The sequence below is a fragment of the Ovis canadensis genome, chromosome 15, assembly GCF_042477335.2.
Source record: "Ovis canadensis isolate MfBH-ARS-UI-01 breed Bighorn chromosome 15, ARS-UI_OviCan_v2, whole genome shotgun sequence".
Taxonomy (NCBI): domain Eukaryota; kingdom Metazoa; phylum Chordata; class Mammalia; order Artiodactyla; family Bovidae; genus Ovis; species Ovis canadensis.
Window position 1 is genome coordinate 83,357,558 of NC_091259.1, and position 20,235 is coordinate 83,377,792.

The 20,235-nt window shown below is 55.2% G+C and overlaps 1 protein-coding gene across 1 annotated transcript in view; it reads left to right on the top strand.

The window, feature by feature from the left end:
• CREB3L1 (cAMP responsive element binding protein 3 like 1) overlaps positions 1–19,603 on the top strand; it is a 38,040-nt gene extending 18,437 nt beyond the window's left edge. The window contains exons 2-12 of the mRNA XM_069554009.1: positions 2,715–2,943; positions 6,069–6,250; positions 9,459–9,537; positions 11,628–11,785; positions 12,432–12,581; positions 12,814–12,872; positions 13,189–13,257; positions 15,098–15,197; positions 16,080–16,206; positions 18,397–18,664; positions 18,851–19,603. Of these exons, the coding sequence (XP_069410110.1) occupies positions 2,715–2,943; positions 6,069–6,250; positions 9,459–9,537; positions 11,628–11,785; positions 12,432–12,581; positions 12,814–12,872; positions 13,189–13,257; positions 15,098–15,197; positions 16,080–16,206; positions 18,397–18,664; positions 18,851–18,887 (1,458 nt within the window). The 3' untranslated portion in view covers positions 18,888–19,603. The remainder of the gene's footprint in view (positions 1–2,714; positions 2,944–6,068; positions 6,251–9,458; positions 9,538–11,627; positions 11,786–12,431; positions 12,582–12,813; positions 12,873–13,188; positions 13,258–15,097; positions 15,198–16,079; positions 16,207–18,396; positions 18,665–18,850) is intronic.
• The last annotated feature ends 632 nt before the right edge of the window (positions 19,604–20,235 follow it).

The following is a 20,235-nucleotide window of genomic DNA, read 5'->3' on the forward strand; positions in this document are numbered from 1 at the left end:
TTCATATATTTCCTCACTTTATCCTCATAATCCTATGAGGGCAGCATTAAGCACCTAATGCATATTTGATCCTCAGAACAACACTATGAGGTTGGAACTATTATTTTCCCCATTACAGATGAGGAAACTGAGGCCTAGAAAAGTGAGTTAACTTAGCAAGCAGTGAGGTAAGAGTCAAAAGTCTTGACCCCCTGAATCTTATTCTCATACCAAGGGCTTTTCTGCTCACCCCTTCCAGACTAGGACAAGCGCCAATTATTCCAGGCCAGAAAGCCAATGACTCCAGAAGTCAGTTCTTACCCATTCACCAGCTGGGATCCCCAGGGTCAGAAGCAAAACCCCAGCAAATTCATTCAGTCAGTGAAAAACAAATGAACAGGAGGCTTCCCTGTGGTTAATTAAGACTCTATGCTGCCACTGCAGGTGGGGGCAGGGGGGTGGGTTCGATCCCTGACTGGGGAACTAAGATCCCACGTGCAGCCCAGAGCAGCCAAAAAAAAAGAACACTAACATGTCCTTACGTATTTATAATTCTTTAGAGAGAAAAAACAAGAACCTCCTATGTACCAGCTGCTGCTGGATACTTTATTAATAAGAGGTTTGTTGAGTAATTACTATGTACCAGGAACTATTCTAAGTGCTTTACATATATTAACTTGTTTAATCCTCACAGTAACCCTAGCAGATAAGAACTATTGTCACCCCCACTGTACAAAGGAGGAAATGAAGCATAGAAACATTGATCAACTTTCCTAGGATCATGGAGACCAATATTTTTCAGACTATTTTGTTTCTGAGAAATATATTTCACATCCTTCGAGAAGGTGATGGCACCCCACTCCAGTACTTTTACCTGGAGAGTCCCATGGACAGAGGAGCCTGGTGGGCTGCAGTCCATGGGGTCTCTAGGAGTTGGACACGACTGAGCGACTTCCCTTTCACTTTTCACTTTCATGCATTGGAGAAGGAAATGGCAACCCACTCCAGTGTTCTTGCCTGGAGAATCCCAGTGATGGGGGAGCCTGGTGGGCTGCCATCTATGGGGTCACACAGAGTTGTACACGACTGAAGTGACTTAGCAGCAGCAGCATGATCATACACACACCCATAACTGAGATAAAAATTTACCACGTATTTAATTTCCCTATGCACAGCACGCCCTGATATTTTTCTAATCTATTTTGTTCTGTTTTCTTTTTCCTTAAATTCTGGTCATGACCTGCTTCACAACCCACTACTGAGTCACCCCCTGCAGTCTGAACAGTACTGAGTCATAGCAAGGAGCGTCAGGGCCAGGATTCAAACCAAGTGATATGGCCCTGGGGCCTGATCTCTTGGCAGAAAGAATGTCTGGGAAAATGGAAACACTGGAGGCATGAGGACAAGTGAAGACCCTGCCAATGAGGGGAGCAGCGGTTCAGTCACTCAGTCGTGTCCGACTCTTTGTGATCCCAAGGACTGCAGCTCACGAGGCTCCTCTGTCCTCCACTCTCTCCCGGAGTCTGCTCAAACTCATATCCATTGAGGGGAGCAGAGTCCTTGATAATCTCCCCACTTTGCATTCCAGCAAAAGAGAATAGAATACAAAAGTCGCTGATATCGCCTTCGGAATGCAAACTTGCTGGGGGAGGTGGAGTTATTCTTCAGTACTTAGTTCCTTAGTCCTCTTGTGATGGAAGTAGGGTGGACTGAGAAGCAGGCTTGGGCAATCTAAGTGATTTGACCAAGGTCACAGAGCCCAGAATTATAGCCGCATGTCCTATCGCTTGGGTTCTTTCACACCATCCAGGGCACAGCCTTGAGGATGCCGCCGGAGAGGTTGGGGATGTCAGTGGAGGTGGTGGTGACAGTAACGTGCTGATGGGGTGACAGTAGAGATAGGAAGGATGATGGGGGACTTACCTGGTAGTCCAGCGGCTAAGATTAACCCGAGCTCCCGATGCAGGGGGCCGGGTTCGATTCCCGGTCAGGGAATTAGATCCCTCATGCTGCAACTGTGGGATCCTGGCCACGTGGGTTCATGTCCCAATCTGAGGTACACGCTTTCAGTGGGAAGAGTGATGGGGAGGTTGCAGGTGTCGACTAAAAAAGATGCACAACAGGAGAGTTGGGAGTTAAGTTTTATATGGGGGCAAAATGAGGACTGTAGCCCAGGAGACAGCACCTCAGACAGTTTTGAGAAACTGCTCCAAAGAGGTTGTGGGGAAAGATCAATGCATATGATTCTGGTGAAGGGGGCATTCCATGCAATCCAGCACTTAACTTTCAAAAGGTGTTCTGCTAGTCACGAGGAGCTGATGTCACTAATGAAGAGATTTAGTGCTTGTCTAGATAGGAGGAGATGCAAGGACTGGGATCATGAAATCAGTTGCTGAAAATATCTAACTCTCTAAAGATCTGTGTCACTCATTTTTCTGGAGCATTGAGTGCCTGACTCTCCTCCCTGAACTCCCCTCAGGGCGTGTCAAAGGTCAACAGCTGCAGTAGCACAGCGTTCAGTCTCCACAGATGGCGGTTTAGTTGCTCAGTCACGTCCAACTCCTGGTGACCCTATGGACTGCAGCCCGCCAGGCTCCTCTGCCCATGGGATTTTCCAAGCGAGTATCCTGGAGTGGGTGGACAGATGCCAAATAGCCTTGGCAGGCGCCCTTTTGTCATTGACACAGGGACCATGGTGGATAAGCTAACCCCCTCCTCCCCCCTTCCTCCCCTAGCACTTCCCCGAGCACCTGGACCACTTTGCAGAGAACATGGAGGACTTCTCCAACGACCTGTTCAGCAGTTTCTTTGATGACCCTGTGCTGGACGAGAAGAGCCCTCTCCTGGACATGGAACTGGACTCCCCCACGCCGGGCATCCAGGCCGAGCACAGCTACTCCCTAAGCGGTGACTCGGCGCCTCAGAGCCCTGTCGTGCCCATCAAGATGGAAGACACCACCCAAGGTAAGAAGGGGTGGCAGGGCCCAGGACCCCAGACCCAGAGAAGCCACTCACAGCCCCCTCTCAAGGGAGACCATCCTCCGTGTTTCGGCTCTTCCTCAAGTCCAGCCCAGAAGGGCGCTTGTCAAGAGGCTCTTCCACTGACTTGATGTGCAAAGGGGGAGGTCCCAGACCAGCAGCATCACCTGGGAACTCATTGGAAAGTCAGGTTCTCAGGTCCCACCCAAACCTGCCAGATCAGAAACCCTGTGGGGAGGGTCCAGCCTTCCAGGTGACACCGACTGATGCTTAGGTCCGAGAACCAGTCTTAGATGAAACAACTGAGGGGCTGGGGTGGGGAGGATTAAACAGTAAGTGTGGACAAGTTACCAAGACTCTAGAACTTTACCACCTCCTCCCACTGTGAGGTCCTCTGAGAGAGCCGCCCACACCCTACCTACTTCTCCTCCCAAAGGCCGGGTTCCCTAAAGCTCTCCTCTGCCCTCCTCTTCCCCTGTTATGCAAAGGACCCTTTGAGTCTTTCCTCTCAGGCGATCTACATTCGAGAAACGCCAGCCTGCGCCCTCCCTAGAAATGGTCTGTTTGGGTGTTCCCTCAGATATGGGTGGTTCCGGCTCCGTCCTGCTAGGCTGGGTGATCCTGGACTCAGCCTTTCTAAGCCTCAGTTTCTTCATCTCAAACAGGAATAACAGTAAACGTTTCAATGGCACTGTCCCATCTACAAAGTGCCTTCCTGTTAATTATCTCGTCTATTTCTCACAACTCACAGGTGAGGTCAGAGTCACTTTAATCATACTCCCCATTTGTCTGGTAAGGAAAATGAGACTTCAGGAAAGCTGAGTTGTTTTGGTCACACACATAGTAAAATGAAGAGCAGGGACCTGGGAGCAAGCAGGCCCCCTGGTTCTAAACCTCATACCCTTGCCACCACCACAGTTGCCAGCCTTAAGGGGCAGGAAGGGGTACTGGCTTTGGTGTGCATCCTGGTGCCTCTACCAGCTGCTGTGGGACCTTGAACAAGTTGCTTAACTTCTCTGAATCTCAATTTTCAAATGAAGACATAAATAGCTTGAGAATTCTGGCTCATATATATGAAGGTGAAAGTGATGGTCACTCAGCCATGTTCCAGACTTTGTGGACTATAGCCCGCCAGGCTCTTCTGTCATGGAATTCTCCAGGCAAGAATACTGGAGTGGGTTGCCATTCCCTTCTCCTGGAGAGCCTCTGGACCCAGATATCGAACCCAGGTCTCCCGCGCTGCAGGTGAATTCTTTACTGTCTGAGCCACTAGGGAAATCCCTATATAAATATATTTATGTGTGTGTATCTGTATATATATTTGTTGACATTCAGTCGCTAAGTGTATCTGACTCTTTGCAACCCCATAGACTGCAGCACACCAGGCTTCCCTGTCCTCCACTATCTCCGTATATATAATTTGTGGCTATTTCATTGTGTATATAAAGTCCTATTAAGAAGATAGTGGCTAGAACCATGAACAGGGTTCCCTTCCCTTCAGAGGACAATGGTCTTGAGTGGAGTTTTTAAATTTTCTCATCTATTAAGTTGACAGAATAGCAATGCTGGCCCCCAGAGTTGATGGTAGCAATACACAAATTCAAGAGCTTAGAATTGGTCCCAGTGCATGATGTGTGAGCTGCTTCTGAGGGTCTTTGAGATTCCCCAAGGGCAGAGACAGGCCCTTATACCCCGCCCCATTCCCCACCTCACCTCCCCGCTTGAGGGCAGGGACACCTGCTGGGGCTTTAAGAGGCTCCAGGGCTTGTGGCTGTGGAGGTCCCAGCAGTTTCCCTACATGCCCTGACCTCTGCCCTGCCGTCTGGAGGTCACCTCAATAGGGTGGCGGACCCCAGCCTCGGGAAGGGCAGCGTGGGGTGGACCGCCTCCCATCCCGGCAATTCCTCACCACCCCAAGTCTATTTTTAGAGCAATTTGTCTGTGGGTCCTTTGCAGGGGGCAGCTTCCCGGAGTCCGGCAGGCTGACTCTGTAATTTGGGAAGATTGTGGGTGTTCCTGGAGCCCAGGGGCGGGGGCCCTCAGGCTCCCTGCAGGGTGGGGCCTGACCTCAGAGGTGGGATAAGGTGGCTGCTGACCCCTCTCCCCACCCATAATGGGCCTCAGAGTCTCCAGTCCCTCTAGCCCCTCCGTGCTGGCTCCTCAGACCTCAGCCTCACCCGAGCCAGGTGCTGGGGCCACTAGCAGCAGAGCTGACTTGGAGAGGAGGACTGTAGGCACCCGTCAGGAAAGAGGGTGATGCCTGGCAGCCCTGTGGCCCAGATGAGGCCAGGAGGCCCACGAGGTGGGCAGGAGGTGGACGCTGCCCTGGGAAACCTGGGCATCACTCATCCTCCCATCCAGGCACCAGAGGGCCCCGTGGAGTCTTCCTTCTTATCTTGTCTCCAGTATATTCTTCTCCAACCCTGCTGCCGCTGGCTTAGCACGTGCCTCATTTCCTCTCTCCGGAAACAGCCTCCTGAGGGTCTCACCACCTCTATCTCGCCTGCAGTCAGTCCAGTCTGCACACAGAGGCAGAGTGATCTTTTTGAACCTTATAAACCCGAGTGTGCTTAAAACCCTTCAGCGTCTCCTCGTTACCTTTAGGACAAAGTTACAGCTCTGAGTCCAGCCTTCAAGGCCGACCCATCCCTGCTGGCCTGACTCCATCTTCCCCCTTCCTTTAACTGCGTTAAACTGCTCGTGACTCTCCAAACCCCCAGCACCTAGCATGGCACTCATTAGATGTTTGCTGAATAAATGTAATCGTATTCACAATAGCTGCCATTTGTTGAACATTTACTTTGTGACCAGTATTTTTACAGGTGAGGAAGCTAAGGCTCAGAGAGGTTAAGCAACCTGCTTAAGGTCACACAGCCAGGCGGGAGGGGTCTGTTGTCCAAGACCACTCTGTAAACTGCTGAATGAAGAAGATGCCTCCATCTGTTCTGGGCCCAGCCCAGTCTGCCCAGTCTGCCCCCCCATGCCCTTCCCTGCCTGCCTCCCGGTGTACCCTAACATCCCTCCACAGCCCTGTCCAGCAAGGGGCCAGGAGGGGGCCGAGCCCTCTGCTCTGGGAGTCCCCTGAGCCTGGGCCCTGCCCCCTTCCCTAGATGTGGAACATGGAGCGTGGGTGCTGGGGCACAAACTGTGCTCGGTCATGGTGAAGCAGGAGCAGAGCCCGGAGCTGCCCGTGGACCCTCTGGCCGCCTCCTCGGCTATGGCCGCCGCCGCCATGGCTACCACCCCGCTGCTGGGCCTCAGCCCCATGACCAGGCTGCCTGTCGCCCACCAGGTGAGCCTGGGGCCTATTCACAGGGGCCGAGGGTGGGGGCGGGGGGGTGGATCTCTGTAGGAAGGGCCATCCAAAACCCTGGGCACCCCGGGGCTCTGAGCACGGAGCAGCGTGGCCCTTGGGAGTCTCCAGACTCTGTCTCTGCCCCCACCTTGGGCCACCCTTTCACCAATCTAGAACAGACTCAGACCACAGGGGCCCTCACTGTGTGGGGAGGAAGACAAAGGGACCCAGGCAGGGCTGGGCATCGGGGACCCCGTCCAGGGTCTCAGGGAAGGAGACAGCCCAGGACATTTAATTTTCTCAGTGTCCGGATTTTAAAAAATGAAGAAACACCTAAATGGAAATATAAAAATTATACCCTATTTCCATTGTTTATATTCATGAAATGAATATGTTTAACCTACACTCGCAGGCCGGCCCTCCCCACATGAATGTCTAGATACCATCGCTCAGCTATAGCACCAAAGTGGACATCTGAAGACCCTTCTGGGGCCGTAAGGCCCAGACTCCGGGCGCCTGGGAGAGGCCTGCTGAGGGCCTCTTGTGCTGTGGGCACGGTGCCTTCCTTCTTTATTCCTCAGCTTCCTTCTCTGTAAAATGGGAGCGTGAACTACGGCTAAGGGGCTCCTACTCTTGCGTCTAAAACACGAGTTGCTGCTGTTGTTTAGTCGCTACGTTGTGTCTGACTCTGCGGCCCCATGGGCGGTAGCCCACCAGGCTCCTCTGTCCATGGGATTTCCTAGGCAAGAATACTGGAACGGGTTTTTCTTTCTCCAGGGGATCTTCCCGACCCAGGGATGCGAACCCGCATCTCCCGCATTGGCAGGAGCATCCTTTACCCCTGAGTCACCAGGAAGCCCAAGGAATCCCTTGAGTCGGGGTTTGGCTGGCACTGCCCCCTGCTGGACACACGGCTCAAAACACACGTGGCCCAAGGGCTTCCCAGGTGGCAGCAGCGGTAAAGAACCTGCCTGACAGTGCCAGAGATGGAAGAGACACGGGTTTGATCCCTGAGTTGGGAAGATCCACCGGAGGAGGAAGTGGCAACTCACTCCACTTCAGCATTCTTGCCTGGAGCATCCCATGGATGGGAGAGAGCCTGGGGTCGCAAAGAGTCAGACGTGACTGAAGCGACTTAGCCCACATGCAGAGTCAAGAAAGGGCATTCCCTCTTCCTCCACCAGGGACTGGAGGGTTCAGGGCTGGCTTCAGATGGAGGGTATCTTTGGGGACCATCTCCAGGGCTGGCTCTGCAACTTCTGAGGCCTCCCCAGAGCAGGAAGGGAAGACAGGATGGCTGTGGAGTCAAGGTCATGGAAGTTAGGCGCTGGGCTCAGGGGAGCGAACTGAGAGGTTAGGCAACTTGCCCCACGTTGCGCAGTCGGAAGAAATGGAGCTGCATTCTAGACTCAGCCACCAGACCCCAGAGCCCACCTTTTCCCCTCTAATGAGGTCTCGACCCCCCAGCGGAAAGTGAGGGAACCAGGAGTTGGGTGGCGAGAATGAGCGTGTGACCCACGGAAGTGGAGCCCCCCTACTGCGTCTCAGTCCTTTCATCTGTCACTTGAGGGCTCAGCTGGAATGTAGACAAGGAAATCTCCAAGGTCCCAGCCAGCCTCACCGTCCTATGATTCTGGCTCATCTGCTGAAATTCAGGATTCTGGGTCCCACCCACGATATCATGACCTCTCTCTGCTGGCTTCTGGACCTGGAGGGGAGAGATGGGCCTGAAATCCAGCACCCAACACTGTGTCTTCTCAAAGAGAACACCCCTTATGTGCGTGTTGACACTCCTGCATAGGAAGCCACGCATGCGATGTCCTTTCTGAAACCATGTTGGAATGGTATAAAGAAATAGCAATGTGTGTTTAGCTAAAGCATTCATCTAATTCTACCAGTCCCTTGCTTAAAACCCATTGTGTGTGTGTGCTAAGGCACTTCTGTCATGTCCGACTCGTTGCAACCCCACGGGCTGTAGCCCACCAGGCTCCTCTGTCCATGGGATTCTCCAGGCAGGAATACTGGAGTGGGTTGCCATGCCCTCCTCCAGGGGATCTTCCCGACCCAGGGTTCAAACCCACGTCTCTCATGTCTCCTGCACTGGCAAGTGGTTCCTTTATTACTAGCGATACCTGGCGGAGAAGGCAATGGCACCCCACTCCAGTACTCTTGCCTGGAAAAGCCCGTGGACGGAGGAGCCTGGCAGGCTGCAGTCCATGGGGTCGCAAAGAGTCGGGCATGACTGAGTGACTTCACTTTCACTTTTCACTTTCATGCGTTGGAGAAGGAAATGGCAACCCACTCCAGTACTCCTGCCTGGAGAATCCCAGGGACAGAGGAGCCTAGTGGGCTGCCGTCTATGGGGTCGCACAGAGTCGGACACAACTGAAGCGACTTCGCAGCAGCAGCAGCAGCGATACCTGGGGAGCTGCTGAAGCCTGTCAGGGGCCCTCCTTGTTTCCAGCTTCTTTCTCTGGATTCTCTTCTTCCCACCACGTCCTCTCCCCAGGTCTTCTGGCCTTTTGTCTTGCCACTGCACCTCTGACACAGCCTACACTCTGGACGCCCTCTGTGCGCGCCGTTTCCGGATCTATCCAGGCTCTGTCTGGGCGCTGTGCTTTCGCAGATGCTTTTTCCTCGACGTGGGGTGCCTTTCCCCTCGCCTACGTCCTGCCCCACCCTGTATCCGGAGTACTGCTGTTTCTACTTCAGGTCTCAGACTTCAGCTGCTCAGGGACCCTCGGAGACCTTTCTCTAATGCCTCCTTCGTCGGTGCTGTGGTTACCATTCAGGGAATCTGGCAGTATCTCTGGCAGCGTAATCTGCCAGACATTACATTATGGGGGTCTCATGGCAACACACACACCCAGGCCTGCATGGTATTCACAGTCGGTGTAGGGTCATTGTCCTCCAAACAAGACGGCCCTGGGCTCAGAGGCCACGGGAAGCCCTTCTTCCCTGAACTCGGGAGCTAGAGGATGTTCCTGGGCCCCCACTCTCTTCCCTGAGGCCTGTCTTGCCTTCTCTAAACACAGGAACGTGCCTCTGCTTCCTCTGGGATATGCCTGGAACCCTGAGCCCAGCTACTTTCTTAATGCTGTAGGGCAGACACCCCCCGCCTCAAGGCCCAGGGAGGGAGGGAAGTTGGCGGGCCTGGTGGGGACAGGCCCCCGGAGCAGCTGTTGGAGCCCTGCCTCTTCCACAGGCCCCAGGAGAGATGACTCAGCTGCCAGTGATCAAAGCTGAGCCCCAGGAGGTGAACCAGTTCCTCAAAGTGACACCAGGTGAGTGTGTCTGGAGGGGGGCTCTTCGTCTCCAGTCTTGGACAGACCGCATTCCTTACCCCTCAGTTCAGCCCCGTCTCCCTCAAAACGTCCCTTTTCTCCCCGTGAGTCTCTCCTCCCTTCTGTGCCCATTCTCCGGCTCTCCAGTCCCCTTCCTACCCATTCTACAGCTGTCGTCACTGTTATCGCCACCTTCTCGCCCTGTTTGCCAGTTTCCCCTCCCATCATTCGCTAACTGAGGTCCTCTCCGTAGCCATCAGCCCATCCTTTTACTCATTTATCCGTCCATCTGTCCATTCTTCCATCTATCCATTCATCCACCCATCCAACGAGAGTACATTGGGCCTCTCCTAGTTCCAGGAACTGGGGACACAGAGAGAGAAAACAGTCGTTGTACCCAAGGAGCTCACACAGTAGGGTCACGGACAAACCACTAATTATACAGTTGTGTTATGGGTTAAAGATGACAGATCCCAGGAAACACCTCCCCAGATCTGACAGGAGAGAACAGAGGGAGCTTCTCAGATTGAGCAGGAGAGAGAACTAACTTAATCTCTCCAATCCAACCTCATTCATTCATCCAACACTGATTAAGCATCAACTGTGTATCAGGCTCTGGGCTAACCATCCCAAGGTTCAGGAAGATGAACAAGGCCCAAGTTTCATCCTCAAGTTACTCACAACAGCCTCTGACAGAAGACAGAATTAACTGGAGGTAGAAAGGGACCAGTGTGAAAACACCTTACATCATAAAGCATGGTCACATCCATCAGCCCACTGCATCCTCCCAGCTCCATACAGGGAGTCATTCCACCCCCAGTTCAACAGGGAAGTGAGGCTGGGAGGTGATAAGTAAGCATGAATATAGGTCACATAGTTGTGGGGTACAACAGTCAGGACTTGAACTCAGGTCTGACTCCAAGTTCAGTGCTCTTTACAGTACGGCATCCACGAGAGGCAGATGACACCAAAGAAGAGAGAGGGGCCTCCTGTAGGAGGCGGTGGGGGGCAGAGCCCGGAAGGACGCAGTGGTTCCTCCCAGTCTCAGCCCAGCTCTGCGGTGCAGTGGGCTCCAGATTCCCACGTGTGTGTGCACGCGTGCTCAGCTGTGTCCGACGCTGTGCATCCCAGGGACTGCAGCCTTCCAGGTTCTTGGTCCTCTGGGCTTGGCCCAGGCCTCTTCCCGATGCTGCGGCCCAGAGAGGCAGCAGGGAAGGCATGCTGGGGAGAGCAGTGCTCCTGGCGGGTCTGCTGAAAGCCCTGTTACCCTGAGGTGGGAAATAGACACCCTGGTGTTCTGAAATGGAAAGAAAGGAAAAGAGGCTGCCGCTTGCCCTGCCTGATCCCCGTGGGTCTCGCTGTGGGCAGACTCTAGTCATCTCCTGGGGTTGCCAAGTTGGAGTGTCACAGACCCTGAGCCCTGTGAAGTCAGGGTTTAGTCACTAAGCCATGTCCGACTCTTGCAACCCCAGGGACTGTAGCCCGCTAGGCTCCTCTGTCCATGGGATTTCCCAGGCAAGAATAGTGGAGTGGGTCGCCATTTCCTTCTCCAGGGGATCTTCCCGACCCAGGGACAAGGAGCCCCGAGAATCCAACCTCTGTGTTATCCCTGCCAAGTATTAGTGTTAGCCACTCAGTCATTTCCAACTCTGCGACCCCATCCACAGACTACACCAGGCTCCTCCGTCTGTGGAATTCTCCAGTAAAGAACACTGGAGTGGGTAGCCATTCCCTACTCCAAGGGATCTTCCCAACCCAAGGAGGAAACCCAGGTTTCCTGCATTGTAGGGGGATTCGTTATCGTCTGAGCCAACAGGGAATTCCCACCAAGAATCGGGTTTAAAGGAGCTGGGCTTGGTGGAGTCAGAGAGGGCATGGCCTTCAGATATTGTCTTCTGGGATGCCAACTCTACTTTCTGACACGCTAGGGTCCAGGGGTGGGGGTGGGGGGTGTCTTCTGACGTTCTAGGGTCAAGGCCGGAGCAGTCTGCCCACATGCCTTTGGGACCGGCTTAGGCCCCCGCTGTGCTGAACTCTGTATGCCCGGAGCTGGGGCGCCCGGCTAACCTGGTTTCTCCTACTCCCCGCAGAGGACCTGTTGCAGATGCCCCCGACGCCCCCCAGCAGCCACGGCAGTGACAGCGACGGCTCCCAGAGTCCCCGCTCTCTGCCCCCCTCCAGCCCTATCCGGCCCATGGCCCGCTCCTCCACGGCCATCTCCACCTCTCCACTCCTCACCGCCCCTCACGTAAGCGGCTGGGGCCGGACTGACCCCAGAGTCGAAGAATCCAGTGTCTGGGGGGAGCCCTAAGCCTGATCCCACCCATATCAGAACACAGGAGGCGCCTGCCCCACAGATGGGAGTGAAAATCTTTTAATTGTGCTTGGGGATGAATAGGAAACAGGAAGAGTCCAGGAGGCCTGCTGAACCCGCTGGTGGCCAAGCTAGGTCTACAGCTTAACATTCCTGACCTCCAGGGGGACGGCCCAGGCTGCCTCCAAGGAGCACTGTCTGCAGAGCAAAGTTCAGGAGGCCCAGGAGCCCTGGGACGGGTTGAGGAACCCTCAGTCTAGAGGTGCTAGGTGTCCGAGGTGGGTGCTGTTCACGGGGCCCTGGACAAGTAAGCTCTGAGGCTGTGGATTCCACGATGGGATCTAGAGACCAGCCCTTCCCAACAGTATATTAAGGGCCTAACATGCCAGGCTGCCAGCAACATCCTCAGCACTTGTGACATGTTACTGGATTTAATTCAGATCCGCCCCTCTTGCAGATGAGGAAACTGAGGTTCAGCGAGCTGGGTGCCTTGCCAAGGTCATGCCCAGGGTAAATGGCTGAGCTCGGATTTGAATGCAGGGCTGTCTGGTTTCTAACTAGTATGTCCCCCTTGCCACAGAAATTACAGGGGACGTCGGGGCCGCTGCTCCTGACGGAGGAGGAGAAGCGCACCCTGGTTGCTGAGGGCTACCCCATCCCCACCAAACTCCCCCTCACCAAAGCCGAGGAGAAGGCCTTGAAGAGAGTCCGGAGGAAGATCAAGAACAAGGTAAAGCACGAGGCAGACCCTAGCCCTGCCCTGGGGCTTCCTTGGGGGTGGGGCTCTGCTCCCCTGGCCGTGCCAGTCCTGAAACTGGGGAGCCCAGGAAGTGGATACATGGCATGGTAACTCCGTGAGGGACAGGGAAGCCTGGCCTACTGTGGTCCACGGGGTCATGGAGAGTCGGACACAGCTTGGTGATTGAACAGTAACAACTCCCGTTTGGGGGCTTCCCCCCTAGATCTCGGCCCAGGAGAGCCGCCGTAAGAAGAAGGAGTACGTGGAGTGTCTAGAAAAGAAGTAAGGGGCCTGGGGTGGGTGGCCAGCCCGGGTGGCCTGGGCTCTGCTCCCCAACCTGGCTTCCTCTCCCACCCTCTTGGGGGCGGTGCGGGGGTGGCAGGGGAGTAGGATGCTGGGGGGCAGGGCAAAGGGGGTAGCAGAGAGACTTCCCCGGTGGCCCAGCGGTTACGACTCTGTGCTCCCAGTGTAGGGGGCACGGGTTCAAATCCTGGTTGGGGACTAAGATTCTGCGTGCCACACACCACGTGACCCCAAAGTGGGGGGGAAGCCAAGTCTGGGGTTTGTCACTGAGCCTGTGTCTGCTTGGCCCCCACAGGGTGGAGACATTTACATCTGAGAACAATGAACTGTGGAAGAAGGTGGAGACCCTGGAGAATGCCAACAGGTGGGTGGTGCCGCCTGCGTTCCCCCTGGCCCCTGCCCTTCTGCAGCCAGTGGCTGGCTCTGGCATAGCTCTGGGAGGCAGGAAAGAGGAGAGGCCACTGAGCTCAGTGAGATGCGAATCCCAGAAGCAGGGGCACTGCAGCCTGGGACCCTCAGTTTCCCATCCTCCTTTATCCACTCAGAGCTCTAGGTACCAGACAGGGCTGTCGAGATGCTTAAATGAGGTAATAATACAGACCAGCAGCAGCCCCTGGGCACTTGTTAGGAATGCTTTGTGCCCGGGCCTTGTGCCAGCCCTATTGAATCCAGGGAAGGTTCCACAACCTATGTGTTAACAAGCCCTCCAGGTAATTCTGAGGCACCCTGAAGTTAGAGCACCGATGTACCTGTTTACTACTCAAAGTGAGTTTCTCAGACCAGCACGTCAACATCAACTGGGGGCTTGCAGAAGTGCACAATCTCAGGCCTCTCCCCACATTTAACTTGAATCAGAATCTGCATTTCAGCAACACACTTAAGTGATTCACGTGCACGACTAAGTTTGAGAAACAGTCTGGAGCCCACACAGGGCCTGGCAAGTGGTGGCCACAGAAAGTCACGACTCTGGGTGCTGTTTTTGTGATCCCAGGAAAACTGTCATGCATCTCTGGGCCCCAGTTTCTCTGTCTGCATGGAGACGATGGAAGTGAATCTCCCCAGATTCATGTGATGATGCGATGAGACCTAGCAAGTAAAGGGCCGGCACTGTCCTTGGCATTTGAGAATGCTCCCTTCATGTTAACTTTTCTTCTTCTTTTTTCTTGCTGTTATTTTGAATTCTTGTTAGTGACCAGTCATGAGCCCACAGTAGGCCTTTAATAATTGTTTGCCGGGAGTAATTAAAGCAGCAGCCAACAGCTGGTAGGGAGCAGGTACTCAACAGAAGGCTTTTTCCTTCTTTCCTTCCTTCTCCCCCAGCTTCTCCAGTGGGATCCAGCCACTCCCCTGACTGACCCGGAAAATGCCCCTCTGATTCAGGGAAGAGGGGTGGGAGCCCTCGCCCCTCACCCCCTTCCTCTGGCCCAGATTGCTCTCTGGTCCCCAATAGGGCCAGGCCCTTGGAGCTATTTCGCCACCTGCTGTACATTCTGGGAACTGCAACCCCATGGACCAGCTGGGCGGGAGGGAAGAGATGATTCAACATTTGTTCACCAAGGGTGGGCTGATTCCTTGCTGGGGAGGACCCAGTCCCTGCCCTCAGGGAGCCCCCACAGTTAGCGAAAGAGACTGACGTCGTTGTTCAGTCGCTCAGTCGTGTCCGACTCTTTGCAACCCCGTGGAATGACATACAAATTTGTAAATAAATGAAGTGTTACAGGTGCTGTGATAAAAGCAAAAACTGTGACAAAATTAACCAAAAAAAATGGTAGCTACCACTCCCCGCACGCTCACCCCTCACCATGTACCAGGCGGCTGCCAGACATGCCCTTCTTATCAGCTCAGGGTAGGAGGAGGGAAGGTCAGTTTAGCTGCGGCTGGTGCGGGGTTAAAGAAGAAGAAGGTGACCTCAGCCCAGGTGGGCTAGACCCGCCTCCGACCTCCGCTTTGGCCAGAAGAAGCCTCCCACAGGGTGACCCAGCTATGCACTGTGAAGCGGGCGCCAGGTGCCCCGGCCACGCCACAGAGGAGCCAAGCGGGAAGTGACCTTTTCTGCCTTGAGTGAAGCGGGCACCTGGTGTGGAAGCCAAGTCTAGAGCCAGCCCAGGTGCCCCACTCCCACCCCGCACGGGGGAGAGCTCCAGGAGGCAGCGATGCCAGCCTGCTGGGGCAGAGCCCGCGGGTGACCGCTGTGCCCCCCTCAGGACTCTGCTCCAGCAGCTGCAGAAACTCCAGACTCTGGTCACCAGCAAGATCTCCAGACCTTACAAGATGGCCGCCACCCAGACGGGGACCTGCCTCATGGTAGGTTACTGTTCCCTCCCCACAGAGCCGCAAGAGGCCCGGTCTCCCCCAAGGCCGGCTTTCCGGGGGCCTGGGGGGTGGTGTGCAGAGCTGTCAGTGCCCTGGCTCCAGCAGACCCCCGCCTCTTTCACCAAAGCCCGTGGAACCTTCTGGAACATGACCTTCCCTGACCAGTTCTGACACGGTCTGGATGCATAGGGACTCACACTAACCCTGCTAGGGGATGTCAGGCCGGGCGCAATGAGGACGGCGCCTCTGAGGACCCAGTGCGGGGATGGGCCTGGGGCGATGCGGGGAGATATGGGCCTGTCTCTCTACATGCCTGGTGTGGTGTCCAGGCTGTGGCCAGAGCCTCTGCTAGCTCCTTTCCACGTTCCCTGTAGCTGTACAGCCTGTTGCCTCCGGGTTAATCACTGCCCCCGGGCCCTCTGAGATCCTGGAGCTGTCAGGTGGCAAAGCTGGAGTAGAGACAGCTGTTTGGGCTCTGTGACTCTTAGCTCCCCATGCTGGCCAGTCTTCCTGGGAATCCTGCTGGGAATCTGGTGTGAAGATATGTCCCCGTCCCTTGCCCCAGCCTCAATCTCCTCCAGCACCTACTCCTTCCTTCCTTTCCTGATTCCTTTCCACCCCAGAGGTGATAGCCACACTGGCCAACTGCCTCTCTTTTCTAGCTCTGCCTGGGGTGGCCCCTCTCCAGTGGGCTGAGACGGCCTGACAGCCTCCACCTTCTCCTCCACCACATGGCTCTGGGAGCAGATTTCCTGAAAAAATGATGAGCCTTTGGCCCCCACTGGCTCATGGAGGGGGGAGGGTTTTGGGGGTGGCCAGTGCTGCAGCCATCCCCTGGCCCAGCTCTGCCCACCACACTCTCTCCACTGCCAGGTGGCAGCCCTGTGCTTCGTCCTGGTGCTGGGCTCCCTTGTGCCCTGCCTCCCTGAGTTCTCCTCTGGCTCCCAGACTGTGAAGGAAGACCCGATGGCCACTGACAGCATCTACACCGCCAGTCAGAGTGAGTGCCCCAAGCAGGGCTGCCCTCCCCCCACGCCAGCCCCAACTTCTGGGCAGAAGACAGACGCAAGTGAGGAGCCAGGTCTGGGGATGACACCGTCTCATTCTGCCTTCCCATTTTGCAGATGGGAAAACTGAGGCCTCTCCCAAGGGTCTATGATTTGTTTGATATTAGTTATAGAATTAGAACTACAGTGCAGAGCCCCTGATTTCCAGCCCACCCAGGAGTGGCTTGGCCAGGGGAGGAGGTTTAGGGAATGATAGGAATGTTCCCACCCTAGCCCCCATGTATTATGGTGCTGGTTGGTAGGGGGCATCTGCTAAGCCACCATCAAGATTTTACAACCGGGGTAGCGAGTGAGTTTCAGCTCCAGGGCCGTTTCCATAAGATGTTAGTGGCTGCATGAAGCACTGTTCAGAAGGACTCTGAGGCCCCGTTCAGGATCGACAGGCAGGAGTGGCAAGATCCGCTGGTAACGTCTGTCATGGGCAGAAGCGTGGGAGTGGTGTGGACTCAGCTAGTTACCACCCCAAGGGGCTTGTGAGGACTGTTAAGAACATGGAGTTTCCGAGTCAGTCATATCTGCCACTCGCTAAGTGCGTGACCTCGGGCATGTGTCTGAAGCATGCTAAATTTTAATCTCTTATCTCAAAAATGGGAGTTACCAGTTCCACGCTTATTGAGCATGTTTGCTGTGAAGACGAAATGACATGGTGCATGAAGGCTCTCGGTACAGTTCCTGGTACACAGCAGGCTCTTACTAAACGAACAACAGTCGCTCCCTTTCTGATGCGCTCGCAAGAGGAGAGAAAAAGACACAACACGCAGTGGCAAGGGGAGAACCAGCCCGGGGGGCAGCGAAGAATAGTGTGGATTTCCGGAGGCAGAGGATGCTCCAGACAGACCTTCAGAGGGACTTCCAGACAGTCCCTCATGGCCTCCTGGAGCGCACCATCCAGCAGGGCAGGGGGAGGAAAAGGAAACAGATGGGAGGTTGGAGGGAGCGAGGAGCTGACGGGAGTGAGTTTCAAGAAGGAGGGATGCTGCAGGAAGAATGAGTTGGGCCTGCAGGGCCTTGAGGCCGTGGGGAGGGTTAGGGGAAGAGGAAGCAGAAGCGAGGAGTGAAAACCCCTCCCTGGACCAGAGCAGCCAGAGAAGAGGCAGTTGCTAAGGGAGGTGGGTGGCAGGGATGTAAGTTCCTGAGAGGCACATGTCCGTTTCCTTAAGGCCAGAGGGGTCTGTGTGATTGGAGGCACAGAGGACCTGGAAAGGAAGGAATGGAAACTGGGGGAGTGGGGTTAGGGGGCAGGGGAGGCGTGTTGCTGGACAAAAGCAGAGTCAGAGGAGCCAGAGGAGCGCAGGAATGAATGAGCCCCTCAGAGTGAGCGCAGTGGGTTTCAGGCTCAGGGTCCCCGCAGGGCGAAGAGGAGGAAGTGAGCCCTGGAGCAGGCTGGCCCACGGAGCTGGGGCAGCGCACAGAGGCAGGGGCCCTGCTCAGGCAGACCGTGAGGTCAGGGCCCCAAGAGTGAGGAGGGTGCTGGTGGCTCCTGGAGCCAGGCGGGCCAGGGTCTGCAGCTCGGCCGCAGTGCATCTTCCTTAGGCCGGGACAGCGCCCCTGACAACCTGGAGCCTCAATGGCCTGTTTTCTGAAATGCACCTAAAAATATCTCATTCTGAGAGTTTCTGTTAATGATTTGATATAGGTTAAAGGATGCCGACAATGTCTGATAGGCATGGTAGATATCCAACAAATGTGTTTTCTCTTTTCCTCATCTCTCTGAGGGGTAAACTGGGGCCTCAAATGGGGAAAAGGTTTATTCAAGGTCTCACAGGAAGAGAGTGGTTCAGTAGGATGAGAACCCAGCTCTCAGATGCCCCAACCCAGTGCCCTCTGCTTAGGGAGCGCTAACTGGCTCTGAGTGCAGCTTCAGTCACTCTGTTATCTCATTTAAACCTCACATCGACAGGAGGTTGGCCCCTAGTATTCCTATTTTACAGATGAGCAAGCTCAGAAAGGTGAAAGCAAAGGCATGGCTTGCCTGCAGTCACACAGCTGGGAATCATTTGAGCTGGATTCAGATCCAGGCCTGAAAGAGTCCAGGGCCCAGGTCCTTGACCACTGGGCGCTGAATGTGGCCTAGACAGGGAGGGAGCCTTGGCACCATGGCTCACCCTGAGCTCCTTCTCCAGTGCCCTCCCGGAGCCTCCTGTTCTACGACGAGGGAGCGGGCTCATGGGAGGATGGCCGCAGTGCCCTGCTGCCCGTGGAGCCCCCGGATGGCTGGGAGATCAAGCCCGGGGGGCCGGTGGAGCAGCGACCCCAGGACCACCTGCAACATGACCACCTGGACAGCACCCACGAGACCAGCAAGTACCTGAGTGAGGCCTGGCCAAAGGACGTCGGTGGGAACAGCACGGGCCCTGACTTCTCCCACCCTAAGGAGTGGTTCCACGAGAGGTGGGTGGGTGGCCCCTTCCCTTCCTGGGCTCCCAGGCTCCACCCAGCCTCTGCTCACCCCTGGTTTCCGCGTTGTCAGCCACACCCTCCCGCAGCCCCATCCCTCCCAAGTCCAAACCCAGCTTGCAGAGGGGCCAGAGGGTCCTCCCCAGACAGAGTCATCCCTGACTTCTCTTCTCTCTCCAGGGATCTGGGTCCCAACACCACCGTCAAGCTCTCCTAGGCTGTGCCAAGACCCAGGACACAGGGCGTACCCTCTGGTACTCAGAAGAGGGGTCGTCCTGCTCACCAACCCGGATCCGGCTCGTACCCCTGCCCCCTGGGGTCCCCTCCCAGGAGAAAGGGTTCCACTCCCCACCCCCTGCCAGCCCCTCTTTGCCCCAGATCTTGACTGGGACCCCCCTTCCCCCCATATTTGGACTGTTCCCTTGGGCCAACCACTCTGTTCTCACCCCCTCCCTCCCACAACCATCCGTCCTTTTCAGATAAACCACTCACTGGGTTACCCACCTCCTTTCTTATAATGACCAAGAGGACCACTGCCTCCCTGCCCTGCCGCGACCGCATACACACACACAGACACATCGACAGACCAACTCACTAAGCCCCTCCCCCCCACTGTACAGAGACCAAGAGCAGAAATTGTTTGTAAATAATGAACCTTATTTTTTATTATTGCCAGTCCCTAAGATATTGTATTTTACAAGTCTCCCTCCTACCTTCAACCCTCCCTTGTTTTGTATTTTATGAAGTTAGTGCGGGCTTCGCTGCTCCCTGGCCCAGGAGAGAGGATCCTCCCACCCAGAACCCCTCACCTGGCCTCCCCCTTGCCGCTGCCCAAGCCGCTGGGCCTTTTTAATTGCCAAACCGCTTCACCCATCAGCTCAGCACATGCTTTAAGAAGGCAAAAGTAAAAAAAAAAAAAATATGCAGCATCAACCCCTGACTTTGTGCCTTGCTTCATGGTAGGGGTCGTGGGGGTGGGGGGAGGGTGGGACTGAAGATGAAGGAATAAGAAGGGTAAGTTTATCTGGGGGCTTCCCAGGTGGCACTAGTGGCAAAGAACCCGCCTGCCAACGCAGGAGACATAAGAGGTGCCGGTTCGACCCCTAGATCGGGAAGATTCCCTGGAGGATGGATGGCTATGACTCCAGTGTTCTTGCCTAGAGAATCCCATGGATAGAGGAGCCTGGTGGGCTATGGTCCATAGGGCTGCAAAGAGTCAGATGGGCCTGAAGGAACTTAGCACACACGCAAATTTATTTTATATTCTGATCAGTAGTGATCGAGAGTGAGGGGTTTGAGAAGGCGTTTGTACTGGGTTCCCTCCTCCAGCCAGACACAGAATTCAAATCAGATAGTGAAAGAATTCTGCTACAATCCCCATACCCCAAGGCTCCTCCTGGCTCCTACCACTACTGTGTGTGGAAGCAGAGAGGCATATAGGTCACCGGGTGGGCCTTTAAGGGTGGGAACGGTGAGCACTCAGTGTCCGGGGTAGCCAGACGCTGTCCTCGGCACCGTACACACGGTACCCAGGTTGCTCCTCCTCTTTCCTGCCCATTTCTTAC